Source organism: Coregonus lavaretus (genome assembly GCF_964263955.1).
Source record: "Coregonus lavaretus genome assembly, chromosome: 15".
In the NCBI taxonomy this organism is placed as follows: domain Eukaryota; kingdom Metazoa; phylum Chordata; class Actinopteri; order Salmoniformes; family Salmonidae; genus Coregonus; species Coregonus lavaretus.
In genome coordinates this window covers 33,378,232-33,399,193 of record NC_140002.1, presented here as the reverse complement: position 1 = coordinate 33,399,193, position 20,962 = coordinate 33,378,232, and the positions used below count along the sequence as shown (strand labels likewise).

The 20,962-nt window shown below is 47.4% G+C and overlaps 1 protein-coding gene across 1 annotated transcript in view; it reads left to right on the top strand.

The window, feature by feature from the left end:
* The window catches only part of arhgap20b (Rho GTPase activating protein 20b), a gene marked incomplete at its 3' end in the record, with an annotated part of 41,795 nt that overhangs the window by 13,091 nt on the left and 7,742 nt on the right, over positions 1 to 20,962 (top strand). Inside the window, exons 3-9 of the mRNA XM_084177798.1 lie at positions 11,013 to 11,177; positions 13,007 to 13,156; positions 13,255 to 13,296; positions 13,425 to 13,509; positions 13,697 to 13,771; positions 14,581 to 14,647; positions 15,650 to 15,835. Of these exons, the coding sequence (XP_084033924.1) occupies positions 11,013 to 11,177; positions 13,007 to 13,156; positions 13,255 to 13,296; positions 13,425 to 13,509; positions 13,697 to 13,771; positions 14,581 to 14,647; positions 15,650 to 15,835 (770 nt within the window). The remainder of the gene's footprint in view (positions 1 to 11,012; positions 11,178 to 13,006; positions 13,157 to 13,254; positions 13,297 to 13,424; positions 13,510 to 13,696; positions 13,772 to 14,580; positions 14,648 to 15,649; positions 15,836 to 20,962) is intronic.

Genomic DNA, 20,962 nt, shown 5'->3' with positions numbered 1-20,962 from the left:
CTCTGGGCATCCAGGTATTGGCCGGACAGTGCACTGCCTTAGCACAAAGTACTGGTGGCCAACGTTAGCCAGGGATGTGAGGATTTATGTCTCCTCCTGCTCGGTGTGTGCCCAGTGTAAGGCGCCCAGATACTTGCCCAGGGGCAAAGTTACAACCCCTGCCCGTTCCACAACGACCCTGGTCTCACCTCTCGGTGGATTTTGTTACAGACCTTCCACCCTCACAGGGGAATACCACCATCCTGGTCGTTGTGGATCGGTTCTCGAAGGCCTGTCGTCTCCTTCCCATGCCAGGTCTTCCTACTGCCCTACAGACCGCTGAGGCTCTATTTACCCACGTCTTCCGGCATTACGGGGTACCCGAGGATATAGTGTCTGATCGAGGCCCCCAGTTTACCTCCAGAGTCTGGAGAGCGTTTATGGAACGGTTGGGGGTTTCGGTGAGCCTTACCTCGGGTTACCAACCGGAGAGTAATGGGCAGGTCGAACGTGTCAACCAGGATGTGGGTAGGTTTCTGAGGTCGTATTGCCAGGGCCGGCCGGAGGAGTGGGCGAGATATGTTCCCTGGGCCGAGATGGCACAGAACTCTCTCCGCCACTCCTCCACTAAACTAACCCCTTTCCAGTGTGTGTTAGGGTACCAGCCGGTTCTGGCACCTTGGCATGAGAGCCAGATCGAGGCCCCTGCGGTGGATGAGTGGGTGCGGCGCTCGGAGGAGACGTGGAACGCTGCACATCCATCTGCAGCGAGCCATCCGTCGACATAAGACGAGCGCCGATCTCCACCGCAGTGAGGGGCCAGTGTACGCACCTGGAGATCGAGTCTGGCTCTCGACCAGAAACCTGCCCCTCCGCCTGCCCTGCCGGAAGCTGGGTCGGCGGTTTGTGGGGCCTTTTAAAGTCCTGAGGAGATTGAACGAGGTGTGTTACAGGTTACAACTGCCCATTGATTACAAGAATATTAACCCCTCGTTCCATGTGTCTCTCCTCAGGCCGGTGGTAGCTGGTCCACTCCAGGACTATGAGATAGAAGAGACTCCTCCGCCCCCGTTGGACATCGAGGGGGCTCCGGCGTACACTGTTCGGTCCATCCTAGATTCGAGACGCCGGATGGGGGGTCTCCAATATCTCGTGGAGTGGGAGGGGTACGGCCCGGAGGAGCGGTGCTGGGTGCCGAGGAGGGACATCCTAGACCCGTCTCTTCTGACCGAGTTCCATCGTGGTCATCCCACGCGCCCTGCTCCGCGTCTTCCTGGTCGTCCCCGAGGCCGGGGTCAGCCGCGCGTCAAGGGGGGGGTACTGTCACGGTTTCGGCCAAGACTGCTCCTTCTCCTTGTTCGGGCAGGCTTCGGCGGTCGTCGTCTCCGGAGTACTAGCTGCCACCGTTCTATGTTTCTATGTTTGATTGGTTTTGTCTGTTTGTTACACCTGTTCCTTGTTAGTGTTCATTATGCATCCTATTTAGTTCTCTTGAGTTTGGTCAGGTGTTGTGTGTAATTGTTCGATGTCACGTGTTGTGTTAGTTCGTTGTTCTGTTCTCTCTGTATCGTCTTGTTAGAGAGAGTCCCGCACTTTGTGCGCATTTGTTTTGTACTTACCATTGTGCGTAAAGTTCGCCTGTGTCCTGTTGCCGTGGTTGGCTTGTTTCTTGGACTTCACTAAAGACATCTGTTTTGAACCTCTGTGTGTCCTGTGTGTGATTCCACGTTACCTCTACGCTCAACCCTGACAACCCCCTGATAAAATATAGGTTCAATAGATTTTTTTAGAAATCAGGAATGAGCAGGGGCAGTTATACCATAAGGACGGACCCCTTATTCATGTCTTCATTACATGTAGTGCACATGTGACAAACTCATTCCACGGAGGGCCGAGTGTCTGCGTGTTTTTGCTCCTCCCTTGTACTTGATTTATGAATTAAGGTCACTAATTAGTAAAGAACTCCCCTCATCTGGTGCTCTAGGTCTTAATTGAAAGAAAAACCTATGGTCACAACCATAAACTGTCAACTCCAGCTGCCTGATAGATTATGATAGAATATGAATTTTGGTTAAAATACTATATGTTACATTTAATTAGGTTTTAGAGTCATAAAACAACTGAGGAAAAACCTAATTGCTACTATCTATACCACTTGAATGAAGAAGAAAAATTACATTTTTGTCAACTCCGTAAAACATAAACTCTGTCAGATTTTTGTCTAACGTCAACTCCGTCATTGCTGAAAGATCTGATAGAATGGTTGTTTTTGTTGTGGATTTCCTCATGAATAATTTTACATATTTTACAAATGTTTGTATTGAACTGTCAAGGGCTGATGTGGATGTGGTGTTGGAGTCAGGCGCAGGACACAGAAGCTTAGTCCAACAGACTTTACTTGTCGAACACGACAAATACAAAATAACGGGCCTCAACAAAACGGAGGCGAGCGATTACGCATACAGTGCGTCAATACACAAATACAAGAGATCACGCAAAATACAGTGCGTAAAAACACGAGAGAAAACTCACATCACCAACGGACAAGCGGACAACGACACACAACTACAAACAAAACCAAAGGAAACTTATAGGTGACATAATCAAGACGTGATAAGGAACAGGTGCACTAAACAGACAAAACCAAACAAACATAGATAACATCAAACGGTGGCAGCTAGTACTCTGGGGACGACGAACGCCGAAGCCTGCCCGAACAAGGAGGAGGAGCAGCCTCGGCGGAATTCGTGACAGTACCCCCCCCTTGACGCGCGGCTCCTAGGCACCCAGCACCGTTCCTCCGGACCGTACCCCTCCCACTCCACGAGATATTGTAGACCCCCCATCCGACGTCTCGAATCCACGATGGACCGGACTGAGTACGCCGGAGCCCCCTCGATGTCCAGTGGGGGCGGAGGGGTCTCTCTTATCTCATTCTCCTGGAGTGGACCAGCTACCACCGGCCTGAGGAGAGACACATGGAATGAGGGGTTAATATGATAGTCATTGGGCAATTGCAACCTGTAACACACCTCATTCAATCTCCTCAGGACTTTAAATGGCCCCACAAACCGTCGGCAAAGCTTCCGGCAGGGCAGGCGAAGGGGCAGGTTTCGAGTCGAGAGCCAGACTCGATCTCCAGGGGCGTAGACTGGCCCCTCACTGCGGTGGAGGTCGGCGCTCGCCTTCTGCCTGCGGATGGCCCGCTGCAGATGGACGTGGGCAGCGTTCCACGTCTCCTCCGAGCGCTGAAACCACTCATCCACCGCCGGAGCCTCGATCTGGCTCTGATGCCATGGTGCCAGAACCGGCTGATAACCCAACACACACTGAAAAGGGGTTAGGTTAGTAGAGGAGTGGCGGAGAGAGTTCTGAGCCATCTCTGCCCAGGGGATATACCCCGACCACTCCTCTGGCCGGCCCTGGCAATAGGATCTCAGAACCCTACCCACATCCTGGTTAACTCTTTCCACCTGCCCATTACTCTCCGGGTGGTAACCCGAGGTAAGGCTAACCGAGACCCCCAAGCGTTCCATGAACGCCCTCCAGACTCTAGAGGTGAACTGGGGACCCCGATCAGACACTATATCCTCGGGAACCCCGTAGTGCCGGAAGACGTGGGTGAACAAAGCCTCAGCGGTCTGTAGGGCAGTAGGGAGACCCGGCATGGGAATGAGACGACAGGCCTTAGAGAACCGATCCACAACGACCAGAATAGTGGTATTCCCCTGGGAGGGGGGAAGGTCCGTGACAAAGTCCACCGAGAGGTGAGACCACGGCCGTTGTGGAACGGGCAGGGGTTGTAACTTCCCCCTGGGCAGGTGTATAGGCGCCTTACACTGAGCGCACACCGAGCAGGAGGAGACATAAACCCTCACGTCCTTAGCCAAAGTTGGCCACCAGTATTTAACACTATGGCAGTGCACTGTCCGGCCAATACCTGGATGTCCAGAGGAGGGTGACGTATGAGCCCAATAAATGAGCCGATCACGGACCTCGAGCGGCACGTACGTCCGACCCACTGGACACTCTGGGGGAGTAGGGTCGGTGCATAACGCCCGCTCAATCTCCGTATCGACCTCCCATACCACCGGTGCCACCAGACAAGACTCCGGCAGTATGGGCGTGGGCTCAATGGACCTCTCCTCTGTGTCATACCGCCGGGACAGGGCGTCTGCCTTACCATTCTGGGACCCTGGGATGTACGTGATCGTAAACACAAACCGGGTCAGGAACATGTTCCACCTAGCCTGACGAGGGTTTAATCTCCTAGCTGCCCGGATGAACTCCAGGTTACGATGGTCGGTCAGAATGAGAAAAGGGTGTTGAGCCCCCTCAAGCCAATGCCTCCACACCTTTAGGGCTTGAACCACGGCTAACAGCTCCCTGTCCCCTACGTCATAATTACGCTCCGCCGGGCTGAGCTTCTTGGAATAAAAGGCGCAAGGACGGAGCTTAGGAGGCGTGCCGGAGCGTTGCGATAGTCCTGCCCCAATACCGGCCTCTGACGCGTCCACCTCTACCTGGAACGCTAAAGTGGGGTCCGGGTGCGCCAGCACCGGAGCCGAAGTGAACAGGTCCTTCAGTTTACGAAACGCCCTGTCCGCTTCAGCCGACCACTGCAAACGCACCGGGCCCCCCTTCAGCAGGGACGTAATGGGAGCTGCTACCTGTCCAAAACCCCAGATAAACCTCCGGTAGTAATTGGCAAAACCCAAAAACTGCTGCACCTCTTTAACAGTGGTTGGGGTTTGCCAGTTACGCACGACTGACACACGGTCAATCTCCATCTTCACCCCTGACGCAGACAACCGATGACCCAAGAAGGAGATGGACTCCTGGAAAAACAGACATTTCTCTGCCTTGACATACAAGTCATGCTCCAACAGCCTACCCAACACTCAGCGTACCAGGGCTACATGCTCGGCACGTGTAGCAGAGTACACTAAGATGTCGTCAATGTACACTACCACTCCCTGCCCATGCAGGTCCCGGAAGATCTCGTCTACAAATGATTGGAAGACTGAAGGAGCATTCATTAACCCGTATGGCATGACAAGATACTCATAATGACCTGAGGTGGTACTAAATGCCGTCTTCCATTCATCTCCCTCCCTAATGCACACCAAGTTATAAGCGCTCCGGAGATCCAGTTTTGTGAAGAAACGCGCTCCGCGTAATGATTCAGTCATACTCGCAATCAGAGGTCGAGGGTAACTGTACTTCCCAGTGATCTGATTGAGACTACGATAATCAATACACGGGCGCAAACCTCCATCCTTCTTCTTCACAAAAAATAAACTTGAGGACGCAGGGGAAGTGGAGGACCGTATGTATCCTTGTCTCAGGGACTCGGCTATGTATGTTTCCATAGCCGCCGTCTCCTCTTGAGACAGAGGATACACATGGCTCCGCGGAAGTGCCGCACCTGTCTGGAGGTTTATCGCACAATCTCCCTGTCTATGAGGTGGCAATCGCGTCGCCCTCGTCTTGCTGAACACGAGTGCCAAATCCTCATACTCAGGGGGAATGTGCATTGCGGGCACTTGGTTCGGACTCTCCACCGTGGTCGCCCCAACGGAAACACCTAAACATCGCCCAACACACTGGCCAGACCATTCCTTGAGAGCCCTCTGTTGCCACGAAATGGTGGGGTCATGGGTGATTAACCAAGGAAGCCCCAGCACCACGGGATACGCAGGAGAGTCAATGAGGTACAACTGAATAATCTCCTCATGACCCCCCTGCGTCTTCATCTTTAGTGGCGCTGTGACCTCCCTAATCAACCCAGATCCCAACGGGTGGCTATCTAGGGCGTGGACAGGAAAGGGTGCATCAACGGGCAGGAGGGAAATCCCTAACTTAGAGTAAAACTTCCGATCAATAAAATTCCCAGCTGCGCCTGAATCGACTAGCGCCTTATGCTGGGAATGAGATGCAACCTGTGGAAATACCACAGGTATACACAAGTGAACAACAGAGAGCTCTGGGTGAGTGGGGCGCCTACTCACCTGAAATGGCTTCCCAGTGTGCGACCTGTTGCCTCGATTCCTCCCCAGCACCTAGCCGCAGTGTGTCCTCCACGGCCACAGCTGGTGCAGGGGACGGCCCCCCTCGGGTTCTCTCTCCTACCTTCTCTAGCGCCAGCACCCCCAAGCTCCATTGGGCTCGGCTCGGAGGTGCTGGGGGATGAAATGGACGGCCCCATCTCGGGACGTCCGTGGGTGGCCAGCAGGGTATCCAGTCGGATGGACATGTCCACTAGCTGGTCGAAGGACAGATTGGTGTCCCTGCAGGCCAGCTCTCGACGAACGTCCTCACGCAGGCTACACCGATAGTGATCGATGAGGGCCCTCTCATTCCACCCTGCATCCGCCGCTAGAGTCCGAAAATCCAGGGCAAACTCCTGTGCGCTCCTCTTCTCCTGTCGGAGGTGGAACAGACGCTCCCCCACCGCTTTACCCTCAGGAGGGTGATCGAAAACTGCCCTGAAGCGGCGGGAGAACTCTGCGTAGCTGATGGTGGCGGCGTCTATTCCCCTCCATTCGGCGTTGGCCCACTCCAACGCCTTGCCGGAGAGACAGGAGATGAGGGCGGAAACGGTCTCGTATCCCGAGGGCGCCGGGTGTATGGTGGCCAGGTAGAGTTCCACCTGAAGGAGGAACCCCTGACACCCGGCTGCGGTGCCATCATACGCCCTCGGGAGCGAGAGCCGAATCCCACTGGATTCCGGAGCTGGTCTGGTGGGGCTGGCCGATGGTGGTGGTAATGTAGGAGGAGGTGTGGGCACGCCTCCCCTTTCCCATCGGTGCAGGGTGTTCATAACCTCCTGCATGGCGGAGCCGAGTTGCTGGATCATGGCGTCTTGGCAGCGGACCCGATCCTCCAGCGACTCGGTCGCCGCCGGTGCTCCTGCTGACTCCATTGTAAGGTGTGTCGTTCTGTCAAGGGCTGATGTGGATGTGGTGTTGGAGTCAGGCGCAGGACACAGAAGCTTAGTCCAACAGACTTTACTTGTCAAACACGACAAATACAAAATAACGGGCCTCAACAAAACGGAGGCGAGCGATTACGCATACAGTGCGTCAATACACAAATACAAGAGATCACGCAAAATACAGTGCGTAAAAACACGAGAGAAAACTCACATCACCAACGGACAGGCGGACAACGACACACAACTACAAACAAAACCAAAGGAAACTTATTGGTGACATAATCAAGACGTGATAAGGAACAGGTGCACTAAACAGACAAAACCAAACAAACATAGATAACGTCAAACGGTGGCAGCTAGTACTCCGGGGACGACGAACGCCGAAGCCTGCCCGAACAAGGAGGAGGAGCAGCCTCGGCGGAATTCGTGACATGAACTTTTATTTTTAGAGGCAAAAATATGTCTTGTCAACTTCGTCGTTGATGGCCCTTAAGAATAATAAAATGGCAATATTGTGAACAAATACTTAAACCAATGTTCTGCAACATATGCTTTAACAATTTAAGTATTTGCTGTGCCAGACCTAAGGGATAATGTTTGCTTTATAAACGTTGTTTTATGTTTTAAATCTAGAAAAGCATGCCAAAATTCTAAAGACCTTGCAGGGGGCCTCGCAAAACTGTGCTACGCCACTGGTTGTAGTTCCATTTTTCTTAGGCAAGTATGGAGGCGTCAGATCAGACACAGGCCTATTTGTTGGACATTTAATTATTAATTTAAATGTAACTTAAATAAAAAATGCACTTCTATATCATCATTGCCCAGAAGCCATGCATTCCCATTCCCATGAGTAACAGACAGCTAAATGTCACGCCCTGGCTCTGGGGACTCTCGTATGTTGAGCCAGGGTGTGAGTTTCTAGTTTTTGTATTTCTATGTTGGCCAGGGTGGCTCCCAATCAGAGACGGCTGAAGCTCGTTGTCTCTGATTGGGAGCCATACTTAGGTAGCCGTAAGGCATTCGTTTGGTGTGGTTTCTTGTTCCTTTTGGTTTGTGTTTGTACCGTAGGACTTCACGTATCGTTTGTTGTTTTGTTCGCTGTGGTGTACTAAATAAAATATGTACGCATCTCACGCTGCGCCTTGGCCCGCATCTTTTCAAGACGATCGTGACAGAAGAAACCACCACGACTGGGTCAAGCAGCGTGATGAGGAGAGAGGTTGGACGTGGGAGCAGATGAGCGAGAGTCTGGCGAGAGCCATGGAGGCCGGGTCCACGGGGGAGAGAGACGCCCAGAATTTTTTTAGGGGGGGGCTCACGCCGTGGACGACGAGGCAGCGGGAGGCCGCAATAGAGCGGTTAGCAGAGGAGGCCGCCAGGTTACGGGGGCCACTGGTCACCAGGGGGAAGGAGAGTGTTGAGGCACGGCGAGAGGTACTGGGGTGTGTTGCCAGTCCGGTCCGGCCCGTTCCTGATCCCCGCGTAGGGCCAGTGGTGTGTGTTCCCAGCCCGGTCCGGCTTGTTCCTGTCCCTCGCACCGAGCCTGTGATGCGCGTCGCCAGCCCGGTCCGGCCTGTTCCTGCTCCCCGCACCAAGCCTATGGTGCGCGTCGCCAGCCCGGCCCGGCCTGCTCCTGCTACCCGCACCAAGCCAATGGTGCGCGTCGCCAGCCCGGCCCGGCCTGTACCTGCTCCCCGCACCAAGCCTATGGTGCGCGTCGCCAGCCCGGCCCGGCCTGTTCCTGCTCCCCTCACCAAGCCAATGGTGCGCGTCGCCAGCCCGGCCCGGCCTGTTCCTGCTCCCCGCACCAAGCCAATGGTGCGCGTCGCCAGCCCGGTTCGGCCCGTCCCTGCTCCCCGCACCAAGCTAATGGTGCGCGTCGTCAGCCCGGTCCGGCCTGTCCCTGCTCCCCGCACCAAGCCTGTGGTGCGCGTCGTCAGTCCGGTACAGCCCGTGCCTGTTCCACCGGTGTCTGGTCCGGCACCGGTCAGCTGCTCCACTCCGGAGCTAGAGCAATCCGCTCCACCAGTATTCAGTCCAGCTCCGGCCAGCAGGGCCAGACCGGACCAGGGGCGCTTTGGGGGGTTAGAGAGGGAGTGGGGGTCATGCCCGGAGCCGGATCCGCCGCCGAGGCGGAGTGCCCACCCGGTCCCTCCCCTGTTGTGTTTGGTTGGCGCGGTCGGAGTCCGCGCCTTTGGGGGGGGGTACTGTCACGCCCTGACTCTGGGGACTCTCGTATGTTGAGCCAGGGTGTGAGTTTCTAGATTTTGTATTTCTATGTTGGCCAGGGTGGCTCCCAATCAGAGATGGCTGAAGCTCGTTGTCTCTGATTGGGAGCCATACTTAGGTAGCCGTAAGGCATTCGTTTGGTGTGGTTTCTTGTTCCTTTTGGTTTGTGTTTGTACCGTAGGACTTCACGTATCGTTTGTTGTTTTGTTCGCTGTGGTGTACTAAATAAAATATGTACGCATCTCACGCTGCGCCTTGGCCCGCATCTTTTCAAGACGATCGTGACACTAAATAGTTAAGTTATTCAAATATGTAACCCCTACAAAGTAAAGTGCCTTCAGAAAGTATACACACCCCTTGACTTTTTCAAAATGTTGCTGTGTTACAGCCTGAATTTAAAATTACATTGAGATTTTGTGTCAATAGCCTACACACAATACCCCATAATGTCAAAGTGGAATTATGTTTTTAGAAATATTTTTACAAATTAATACAAAATGAAAAGCTGAGTCAATAAGTATTCAACCCCTTTGTTATGGCAAGCCTAAATACGTTCAGGAGTAAAAATTGCATAACAAGTCACATAATAAGTTGCATGGACTCACTCTATGTGCAATAATAGTGTTTAAGAGGATTTTTGAATGACTACCTCATCTCTGTACCCCACACATACAATTATCTCTAAGGTCCCTGAGTAGAGCAGTGAATTTCAAACACAGATTCACCCACAAAGACCAGGGAGGTTTTCCAATGCCTCGCAAAGGGCACCTATTGGTAGATGGGTAAAAATAAAAGCATACATTGAATATCACTTTGAGCATGGTGAAGTTATTAATTAAACTTTGGATGGGGTAACTAACTCAGTTGCCGGAGGGGAAGGAAACCGCTCAGAGATTTCACCATGAGGCCAATGATGACTTTAAAACAGTTAGAGTTTAATGGCTGTGATAGGAGAAAACTGAGGGTGGATTAACAGCATTGTAGTTACTCCACAATACTAACCTAAATGACAGACTGAAAAGAAGGAAGCCTGTACAGAATAAAAAATATTCCAAAACATGCATGCTGTTTGCAATAAGGCACTTAAGTAAAACTGCAAAGAAATTGGCAAAACTTTATGTCCTGAATACAAAGCGTTATGTTTGGGGGAAATCCAACACGACACATCACTGAGTACCACTCTTCATATTTTCAAGCATTGTGGTGGCTGCATCATGTTATGGGTATGCTTGTCGTTGGCAAGGACTAGGGAGTTTTTAGGATAAAAAGAAACAGAATGGAGCTAAACATAGCCAAAATCTTAGAGGAAAACCTAGTTAGTCTGCTTTCTAACAGACACTGGGAGACAAATTCACCTTTCAGCAGGACAATAACCTAAAACACAGGTGTGCAAAGCTTACCCATAAAGACTCACAACTGTAATCACTGCCAAAGAGGTTTCTAACATGTATTGACTCAGGGATGTGAATACTTATGTAAATTAGATATTTCTGTATATCATTTTCAATGAATGTGCAAACATTTCTAAAAACCTGTTTTCACTTTGTCATTATGGGGTATTGTGTGTAGATGGGTGAGAAAAAATATATATTTAATCCCTTTTGAATTCAGGCTGTAACACAACAAAATGCAGGAAAGGGAAGGGGTCTGAATACTTTCCGAATGCACTGTAAGTCAAGGGTATGAATACTTTCTGAAGGCACTATATGTAACCCCTGTGTGTTTTTGTGTGATGTGATCAATGTATTGTAAATGCCTTTTTGATGGGAAACAAAGTCCCCCGGGGGGATTCAATTCAATTAGTACAATTAACTGAATCATTGCCAGAGACATGATACCCCCTTTACAGAGTGGTTTTTGTCTTTAGGGATGGCGTTCCAGTCCCATCACCAAGAGCAGCGCTGATCCAGAGCCTAACGTCCCAGAGTGCAGAGTTTGTGATGGAGGAGCACGTGCAACTCAGCACTGGACTGCAGACCCAGGAGAGACACTTGTTCCTCTTCAGTGACACACTCATCATCGCTAAATCAAAGTTAGTCCTCAGCATCTAAAAAGAATGCTCTCTTACTGAACAAGATGAATAGGAATAGATGAGAACTAACAATGACATATTAGAAGTTGCATTTTGTCCATTAGGTAAATTGTGCAGATTTATTTTAGGACGAGGGGCACTTTAACAAAATGAAAATATGAAGTGGAATTGATGAGTCAATTACTGTTGTATTTGTCCTGATAGATAAAGTGAGGGAAAAAAGTATTTGATCCCCTGCTGATTTTGTACGTTTGCCCACTGACAAAGAAATGATCAGTCTATAATTTTAATGGTAGGTTTATTTGAACAGTGAGAGACAGAATAACAAACAAAAAATCCAGAAAAACGCATGTCAAAAATGTTATTAATTTATTTGCATTTTAATGAGGGAAATAAGTATTTGACCCCTCTGCAAAACATGACTTAGTACTTGGTGGCAAAACCCTTGTTGGCAATCACAGAGGTCAGACGTTTCTTGTAGTTGGCCACCAGGTTTGCAGACATCTCAGGAGGGATTTTGTCCCACTCCAAGTCATTAAGGTTTCGAGGCTGATGTTTGGCAACTCGAACCTTCAGCTCCCTCCACATATTTTCTATGGGATTAAGGTCTGGAGACTGGCTAGGCCACTCCAGGACCTTAATGTGCCTCTTCTTGGGCCACTCCTTTGTTGCCTTGGCCGTGTGTTTTGGGTCATTGTCATGCTGGAATACCCATCCACGACCTATTTTCAATGCCCTGGCTGAGGGAAGGTTCTCACCCAAGATTTGACGGTACATGGCCCCGTCCATCGTCCCTTTGATGCGGTGAAGTTGTCCTGTCCCCTTAGCAGAAAAACACCCCCAAAGCATAATGTTTCCACCTCCATGTTTGATGGAGGGGATGGTGTTCTTGGGGTCATAGGCATCATTCCTCCTCCTCCAAACACGGCGAGTTGAGTTGATGCCAAAGAGCTCGATTCTGGTCTCATCTGACCACAACACTTTCACCCAGTTCTCCTCTGAATCATTCAGATGTTCATTGGCAAACTTCAGACGGGCATGTATATGTGCTTTCTTGAGCAGGGGGACCTTGCGGGCGCTGCAGGATTTCAGTCCTTCACGGCGTAGTGTGTTACCAATTGTTTTCTTGGTGACTATGGTCGCAGCTGCCTTGAGATCATTGACAAGATCGTCCCGTGTAGTTCTGGGCTGATTCCTCACCGTTCTCATGATCAATTCAACTCCACGAGGTGAGATCTTGCATGGAGCCCCAGGCCGAGGGAGATTGACTGTACTTTTGTGTTTCTTCCATTTGCGAATAGTCGCACCAACTGTTGTCACCTTCTCACCAAGCTGCTTGGCGATGGTCTTGTAGCCCATTCCAACCGTGTGTAGTTCTACAATCTTGTCCCTGACATCCTTGGAGAGCTCTTTGTTCTTGGCCATGGTGGAGAGTTTGGAATCTGATTGATTGATTGCTTCTGTGGACAGGTGTCTTTTATACAGGTAACAAAATGAGATTAGGAGCACTCCCTTTAAGAGTGTGCTCCTAATCTCAGCTCGTTACCAGTATAAAAGACACCTGGGAGCCAAAAATCTTTCTGATTGAGAGGGGATCAAATACTTATTTCCCTCATTAAAATGCAAATCAATTTATAAAATGTTTGACATGCGTTTTTCTGGATTTTTTTGTTGTTATTCTGTCTCTCACTGTTCAAATAAACCTACCATTAAAATTATAGACTGATAATTTATTTGTCAGTGGGCAAACGTACAAAATCAGCAGGGGATCAAATACTTTTTTCCCTCACTGTAGCTGATATTGTTGTATTTACCCTGTTGTCTTGTAGGTCTTCCACAAGCCGCAAACGGAAGGAGAGAGTGAGGCTGTGTGAGATGTGGTTGGCTTCCTGCATGGAAGAGGTTGCAGAGAGAAAACTGTGCTCAAAGAACTCCTTTGTCATTGGCTGGCCTACCATCAATTACGTGGTAACTCTCAGGTAGGCTACGCCAATCTAGTCATTTTTGGTTAGTACTTGACATTTAATTAAATTCCTATTTTGGGGGAAATAAAGATGACATTTGTTTTCCCTATCAGTTCATCGGAGGCAAAGGAGAAGTTGCTTTCCACTTTACAATGGTAAGGAAATACTCAGATGTACAATATAGAAAATGACTTCTGAAATTAAATGTCTAGGATTATGTACTGTACCTATCTGATGCAGGCATATTAGCACTAATATAAGCCACATGTGCTATTTGGCACAGGCACATCACCAAATCCAAGGAAGTGGAATATCTCAGTAATCTCACCATGAAGGTTGTTCTCATGGACATTGGAAATACTGCAATGGTAAGGGAATTCACTCATCTACAACTACTGCTACTTCTCTGATGCTTATTGATTATTTTCCCCAAATGTTCACATTCTAAATGAAATACGATTAAATGTATGACTATTTCTAGTTAACATAACATTTATTCAAGTAACATCAGACAATCTTTTCCAATTCTATAAGATTATTTGTGTTTTAATCTAGACGACTGTGAATGTGGACAATAAATACGACGTTGACAAAGTCATCAGGATCCTCACCCAACAATTTAGACTCACTGTGAGTTGTTGCCACCAATTTCTGTATTCATTATGTCTTTGTTCTTGTCATGCCCTGGCTCTGGGGACTCTAGTATGTTGAGCCAGGGTGTGAGTTTTCATTTGTTTTTGTTCTAGTTTTCTATTTCTATGTTGGCCAGTGTGGTTCTCAATCAGAGGCAACGTGTATCAGCTGTTGCTTGTTGTCTCTGATTGGGAACCATACTTAAGCTGACAGTTTTCCCACAGTGTTTGTGGGATCTTGTTCCAGTGTGGTTTGTGTTAGACCGTGGACGTCACGTTATCGGTTGTTGTTTTTGTTCGTGTAATCACTAATAAAAGAGTATGTTCGCCTTCAACGCTGCGCCTTGGTCCTCTGTTCCCGACGATCGTGACAGTTCTATTATTAGAATTAATCCAAATATTTTCTGTATGGATTTTCTGTTTGGATTATGTATGGACAAATGTTTTACTATAATTATAGAATAATATATAATTATTATTATTAACATTATTAAAGTTGAAGATATTCATGCATGATCTAGACTCAAGCTCTCCAAGCTCTGCAATGTTACACCTGTTGTAAATCATTTGTTTTGTTTTTTTAAGGTTTACTCTTTAGAATTTAGATCATATTCCACTACCACAAGCCTACATTTTTACTCATAGATCTCTAGAGAAGACAGGAAGAGTATCAGGAGAGGAACACAAGGATCATTGACAACATTTTATGCTTTCCAATGGCATTTCCTGTCTCTGATCATGCCTGGGCTTATAGATATCTCTGTGTTTCCTTTCTTCATCCTAAACATAATTGTTCTACTCCCACAGGGCAGACCCACTGACTACCGCCTCTGGGTAGTCTCAGGGAGAGAGGAAGCCCCATATCCTCTTATCGGTGAGGAAATGTGACAGTACTATCACTATGCACTGAAACACGCCTCCAGAAACAGTCAGGATGGAGGCACACTCGGCTTGGCTTGGGTTTTAGACCATAGTTTCTGTCTAGTCAAAGGATTACCCAAATCAATATTTCAGTCGGGCAGATTTTCTGTCTGTACTCATCCTAGTGTGTTCACATGGAGGGTTTGTGACTTGAAACTGTAATTTGGCGACATGGCTACAGAAGCCTCTCACAAAGCCAAGGTATAGAATCCTGGGGATCGGAAGAGAGATTCATGGGGGCCTTTGTGTGTCTGGAATTAATGTCTCATACGATCGCATGCTATTCTGTCTAAAGTCAATACTGGTAGAAAAATATATAATTTAGTCAATGTCCATTTTAGCAGACGCTCTTATCCAGAGCGACTTACAGTAGTGAGTGTATACATTTTCATACTTTTTTTCATACTGGTCCCCTGTGGGAATCGAACCCACAACCCTGGCGTTGCAAGCACCATGCTCTACCAACTGAGATACACTGGACTACATTTAAATCAGCAACAACAAAATGTACCCTGGGAAATGTAGGTGATTTCAGTTTGAAAGAAAATAGCTTAGGACTGGTAAGACTACAACCATTTTTATCTAACATTTGCTTTGTCTTTAAGCCCATGTAATTATAAGGAGCTCGTGATTCATCATGTATCTAGCATCATTTAATCACTCCTTTCAATTTTCGACTCTTTGCCCTTTTACTCCTTCCCACTCCTTTCGATTTTGGGGTATATTTGAACAGATGGTAAACTAATGACAGATTACCAGGAAAAATCAAATTATAATGTGTCACAGGGCAGTATAGGCCGGATTCAGTCCTACTGTGACAGCGGTATGTACGTGTACCAGGAGCAGCAGCACTAACCACTTGACCATTCATTCAGAATGGTAGCAGCAGTGAGTGAATGCATTCTCCAATTCTATACAAAAACCTGATCTGATCTACATGTGTCGTGTCTGACAGGTCATGAGCATCCCTTCAGTATTATCCTGAACTCCTTGAGGGAAACGGACCGCCAAGCGTCGGCAGTCACCAACAACATTCTGACTGTAGATGGGAGCCTCTACCTTGATCAACTTCTCAAAGACACTTCCGGCCCTCGCTTCATCCTCAGGCTAAAGGCTGAAGGGGGAGGACATGGCCGAGCAGGTGAATCATTCATTAACTTTCACTAAGAGAGAGAGAGAGAGAGATATGCTGCCATGTATTGATTTGTGTATATATATATATATATATATATATATATATATATATATATAACTTCCACCGATATACACCACAGGGGTAGACAATGTCATTTTCTTTAGTGCATGTTGTTGAACGTTTTCTACTTTCTACACATCAATTATCTAGCCCTCTTTACGGAAGCGGTTTATCTATAATGGAGATAGTAAATAACTTCCTGTCACGCTAGCACATGTAGTTCTACAGATGTTATCGGAATCTCCTTCCTGTAGTTAGAATAATTACAGTGTTCTAAATGTTCCATTGCTTGTTGGAGGTATAGCATACTGTCTCTCTGTCATAGCATAAAATTGTGAAAAAATATTATAGCAATTATTTTATAATTGTCCTTTTTGCTGCTCTTTTAATGCATAATGTATTCTCAAATGCCAATTTAATTGTTTTGCACAGTCATTTCTATGCATCAATGCGAAAAGTATATCTGAAAAACCATGCATGGTGATTTCTCTGCATGATGCCTTATTAAGGGTGTTTTCAGCAGCTGTCTTGTAATGCCAAAGTTTTCTACTAAACAATTTATGGCAAGACTCATGTATCTAACTTTTTCCACCAGCGCTCACATCCCTGGCTTCTCATGTATGCCTTTGTGGCTGTATTGTCCCTGTCTGTGTCTGCACACTTAGAAAACAAGGTTCTTCAATAGTTATTTGGTAAGGGTGATGGTTCTATGTGCAACCATAATGACTCTTTAAGTGATAATTTAGCTGTGCGACCTGGAGTTTAATTTTGGGAGCACTAGTGAAGAAGCAAAACCACTCTTCTCTACACTGCTCAAAGAAGACAGGCGTTCATGCATCTGCAGGAACCCCTCTTTATACTTCTATCGTAAATGTTTTATTTAGGACAGGCGGGAGGCAGGGGCACTCCAGTAGAGTAGGTGCCATTAATGCACAATAACGTTGGATCCCAGTTGCCGATAAACCCCACAGAAGAAGGGGCGGGGGCGACAACGATAGCTAGCTACCCGTCCATCCAACCACCAGTAGACCGTGTCCTTCGCCCCCTACTGTCGGGCAATGTTTTCCCACAGTTCTGTTAACAATGGCGAGCCAGGTGTTCGGCAGGTGGGAATATTTTTTATTTATTTCCCTTTTGAACAACATTCAAAAGTGTCAAACAAGCATGAAGATGTCTTGCTCTCAGCATGCTGTCAATTAATTCATATATATTTTTTAAAAACAATGCTGCTTTCCACGTTGCTTCTAAATCCACGTTTTCTCTATTATAACTATTAGTTTATGTATCTTGCTCTCTGCAGTGTTTTGATCATATATAGCAAGTCAAAATGCATTTTTTCGATTTTTTTCTCCATATCATGCAGCCCTACTAACAACCTGGTAACTTTACCAGTATATGCAACCATTTGGTGGCACAGAAAGGAAATGTGATATCTTCTTCAGGAGATGTGCTTCGAAAGTAAGTAGGATTCATATAGGCCCAATGTAAGCTATATCTTAATCAATTAAAACAAATATACATACATACATATATATATATATATATATATATATATATATATATATATATATATATATATTGTTCTCCTAAATTTTATGTGACGTTCCTAACTGTACCAGTGCTACTAATGAAATGTTTTAATTTAGAGCCCTGACAGCGGCTCATTCGAAAATCTTGGGGCATGGTTTGCTCACAGCTCTTTTTGTGCAACCGGGAGTGTCGTTCCAGTTTATCTAATCGGTTGTGTAATGCCATTAAAAGTTGAATATGGCCAGCAAAGGTGTCTTGATAAAGACTTAAGTTAGGCCATATGTCAATTAAGAACTGTTGTCTAAATTAGAGGTTCTCAAATCACATTTGATTCGTCACATTTCGTAAACAACGGGTGTGGACTAACAGTGAAATGCTTACTTACGGGCTCTTCCCAACAATGCAGAGAGAACAAAAATAGACAAATAATCAAAAAATAAAACGTAATAGATACACAATGAAAACCATAACTTGGCTATATACAAGGGGTATCAGTACAGAATCGATGTGCAGGGGTATGAAGTAATTGAGGTAGATATGGACATATAACTAGGAATAAAGTGACAGATAGTAAACAGTAGCAGCAGCAAATGTGATGAGGCAAAACAGTTAGTACAAAAAGGATCAATGCAGATAGTCCAGGTAGCTATTTGGTTAACTATTTAACTAACAATTTAACAGCCTTATGGCTTGGGGGTAGAAGCTGTTCAGGGTCCGGTTGGTTCCAGACTTGGTGCATCGGTACCGCTTGCCGTGCGGTAGTAGATAGAACAGTCTATGACTTGGGTGGCTGACGTCTTTGACCATTTCTAGGGCCTTCCTCTGACACCCCCTGGTATAGAGGTCCTGTATGGCCGGGAGCTCAGCCCCAGTGATGTATTGGGCCGTACGCACTACTGTCTGTAAACCCTTGCGGTCGGATGCCAAACAGTTGCCATGCCAAGCGGTGATGCAGCCAGTCAAGATGCTCTCAATGGTGCAGCTGTAGAACATTTTGAGTATCTGAGGACCAATGCCAAATCTTTTCAGCCTCCTGAGGGGAAGAGGCGTTGTCATGCCCTCTTTACGACTGTGTTGGTGTGTTTGGACCATGATAGATCCTTAGAGGTGTGGACACTGAGGAACTTGAAGCTCTAGACCCGCTCCACTACAGCCCTGTTGATGTGAATAGGGGTGTGCACGGCCCTCCATTTCCTGTGTCCATGATCAGTTCCTTTGTCTTGCTGACGTTGAGAGAGAGGTTTTTGTCCTGGCACCACACTGCAAGGTCTCTGACCTGCTTCATATAGGCTGTCTCATCATCGTCGGTGATCAGGCCTACCACTGTCGTGTCGTCGGCAAACTTTATGATGGTCTTGGAGTCGTGCGCGGCCACGTAGTCGTGGGTGAACAGAGAGTACAGGAGAGGACTAAGCACACTCCCCTGAGGGGCCCCCGTGTTGATGGTCAGCGTGGCGGATGTGTTGTTGCCTACCCTAACCACCTTGGGGCGTCCCATCAGGAAGTCCAGGATCCAGTTGCAGAGGGAGGTGTTCAGTCCCAGGGTCGTTAGCTTAGTAATGAGCTTGGAGGGCACTATGGTGTTGAACGCTGAGCTGTAGTCAATGAACAGCGTCACTAGGCAGCTCGCAGCTGGGTTTCCCTTTGTAATCCGTGATAGTTTGCAAGCCCTGCCACATTAGTCCTGTATTGATGCTTTGCCTGTTTGATGGGGGTAGCGGGATTTCTTATAAGTGTCCGGGTTAGTGTCCCGTTCCTTGAAAGAGGCAGCTCTAACCTTTAGCTAAGTGCGGATATTGCCTGTAACTCATGGCTTGTGGTTGGGATATGTACATATGGTCACTGTGGGGATGACGTCGTCGATGCACTGATTAATGAAGCCGGTGACTGATGTGGTAAACTCCTCAATGCCATCAGATGAGTTCCGGAACATATTTCAGTCTGGTCTAGCGAAACAGTCCTGCAGCTTGGTATCCGCTTCATCGGACCACTTCCTGTTTGAGTTTTTACTTGTAAGCAGGAATTAAGAGGATAGAGTTATGGTCATATTTGCCAAATGCTTTGTATACATCTCTGTGTAGAGTAAAAGTGATCTAGAGCTTTTTCACCTCTAGTTGCACAGGTGACATGCTGGTAGAAATTAGGTAAAACTAATTTCAGTTTTCCTGCATTAAAATCACCAGCCACTAGGAGCACCACCTCTGGATGAGCATTTTCTTGTTTACTTATGGGCCTATACAGCTCGTTGAGTGTGGTCTTAGTGCCAGCATCGGTTTGAGGTGGTAAATAGACAGCTACGAAAAATATAGATGAAAACTCTTAGTATGGTCTACAGCTTATCATGAGGTATTCTAACTCAGGCGAGCAGAACATCAAGACTTCCTTAATATTAGAGATTGCGCACCAGCTGTTGTTAACAGAGACACACTCTACCCCCCCATGAGCTTACCCGACCCTGCTGTTCTGTCCTGCTGATGCATAGACAAACCAGCTAGATGTATATTATCCATGTCCTTGTTCAGCTAACTTTCAGAGAAACTGTAGGATATTACAGTTCTTCAAACCTCTCCTCGGCGACAGCCAGCCATTCCATGTATTTGATCTATTCCAGAGCTAGGACACCTGATTCAACTTGTCAACTAACACAAAAATAAGATCTATGGAATTTTAATTTAACATAAAACAATATTATATGGCAAAACGTTTTTTGTAGAACCTTTGAGATTGAGTGGATCAGGCTGTTGATTGTGGTCTGTACAATGTTGTCCCACTCCTCTTCAATGGCTGTGTGAAGTTGCTGGATATTGGTGGGAACTGGAACACACTGTCGTACACGTCGATCCAGAGCAATCCCAAACATGCTCAATGGGTGACATGTCTGGTGAGTATACAGGCCATGGAAGAACTGGGAAATTGTGTACAGATCCTTGCGACATGGGGCAGTGCATTAACATTCTGAAACATGAGGTGATGGAGACGGATGAAAAGGCACGACAATGGGCCTCAGGATCTCATCACGGTATCTCTGTGCATTCAAATTGCCATCGATAAAATGCTATTGTATTCATTGTCTGTAGCTTATGCCTGACCATACCATAACCCCACCGCCACCATAGGGCACTCTGTTCACAATGTTGACGTCAGCAAACCGCTTGCCCACACGACTCCATACACGCTTTCTGCCATCTGCCCTGTACAGTTGAAACCAGGATTTCTGACAATTTGTACAGAAATTCTTCGGTTGTGCACACCCACAGTTTCATTAGCTGTCCGGGTGGCTGGTCCCAGACAATCCCACAGGTGAAGAAGCCGGATGTGGAGGTACTGGGCTGGCGTGGTTACACGTGGTCTGCGGTTGTGAGGCCGGTTGGACATACTGCCAAATTCTCTAACACGACATTGGAGGGAGCTTATGGTAGAGAAATTAACATTCAGTTCTCTGGCAACAGCTCTGGTGGAGATTCCTGCAGTAAGCATGCCAACTGCACACTCCCTCAATATTTTAGACATCTGTGGCATTGTGTTGTGTGACAAAACTGCACA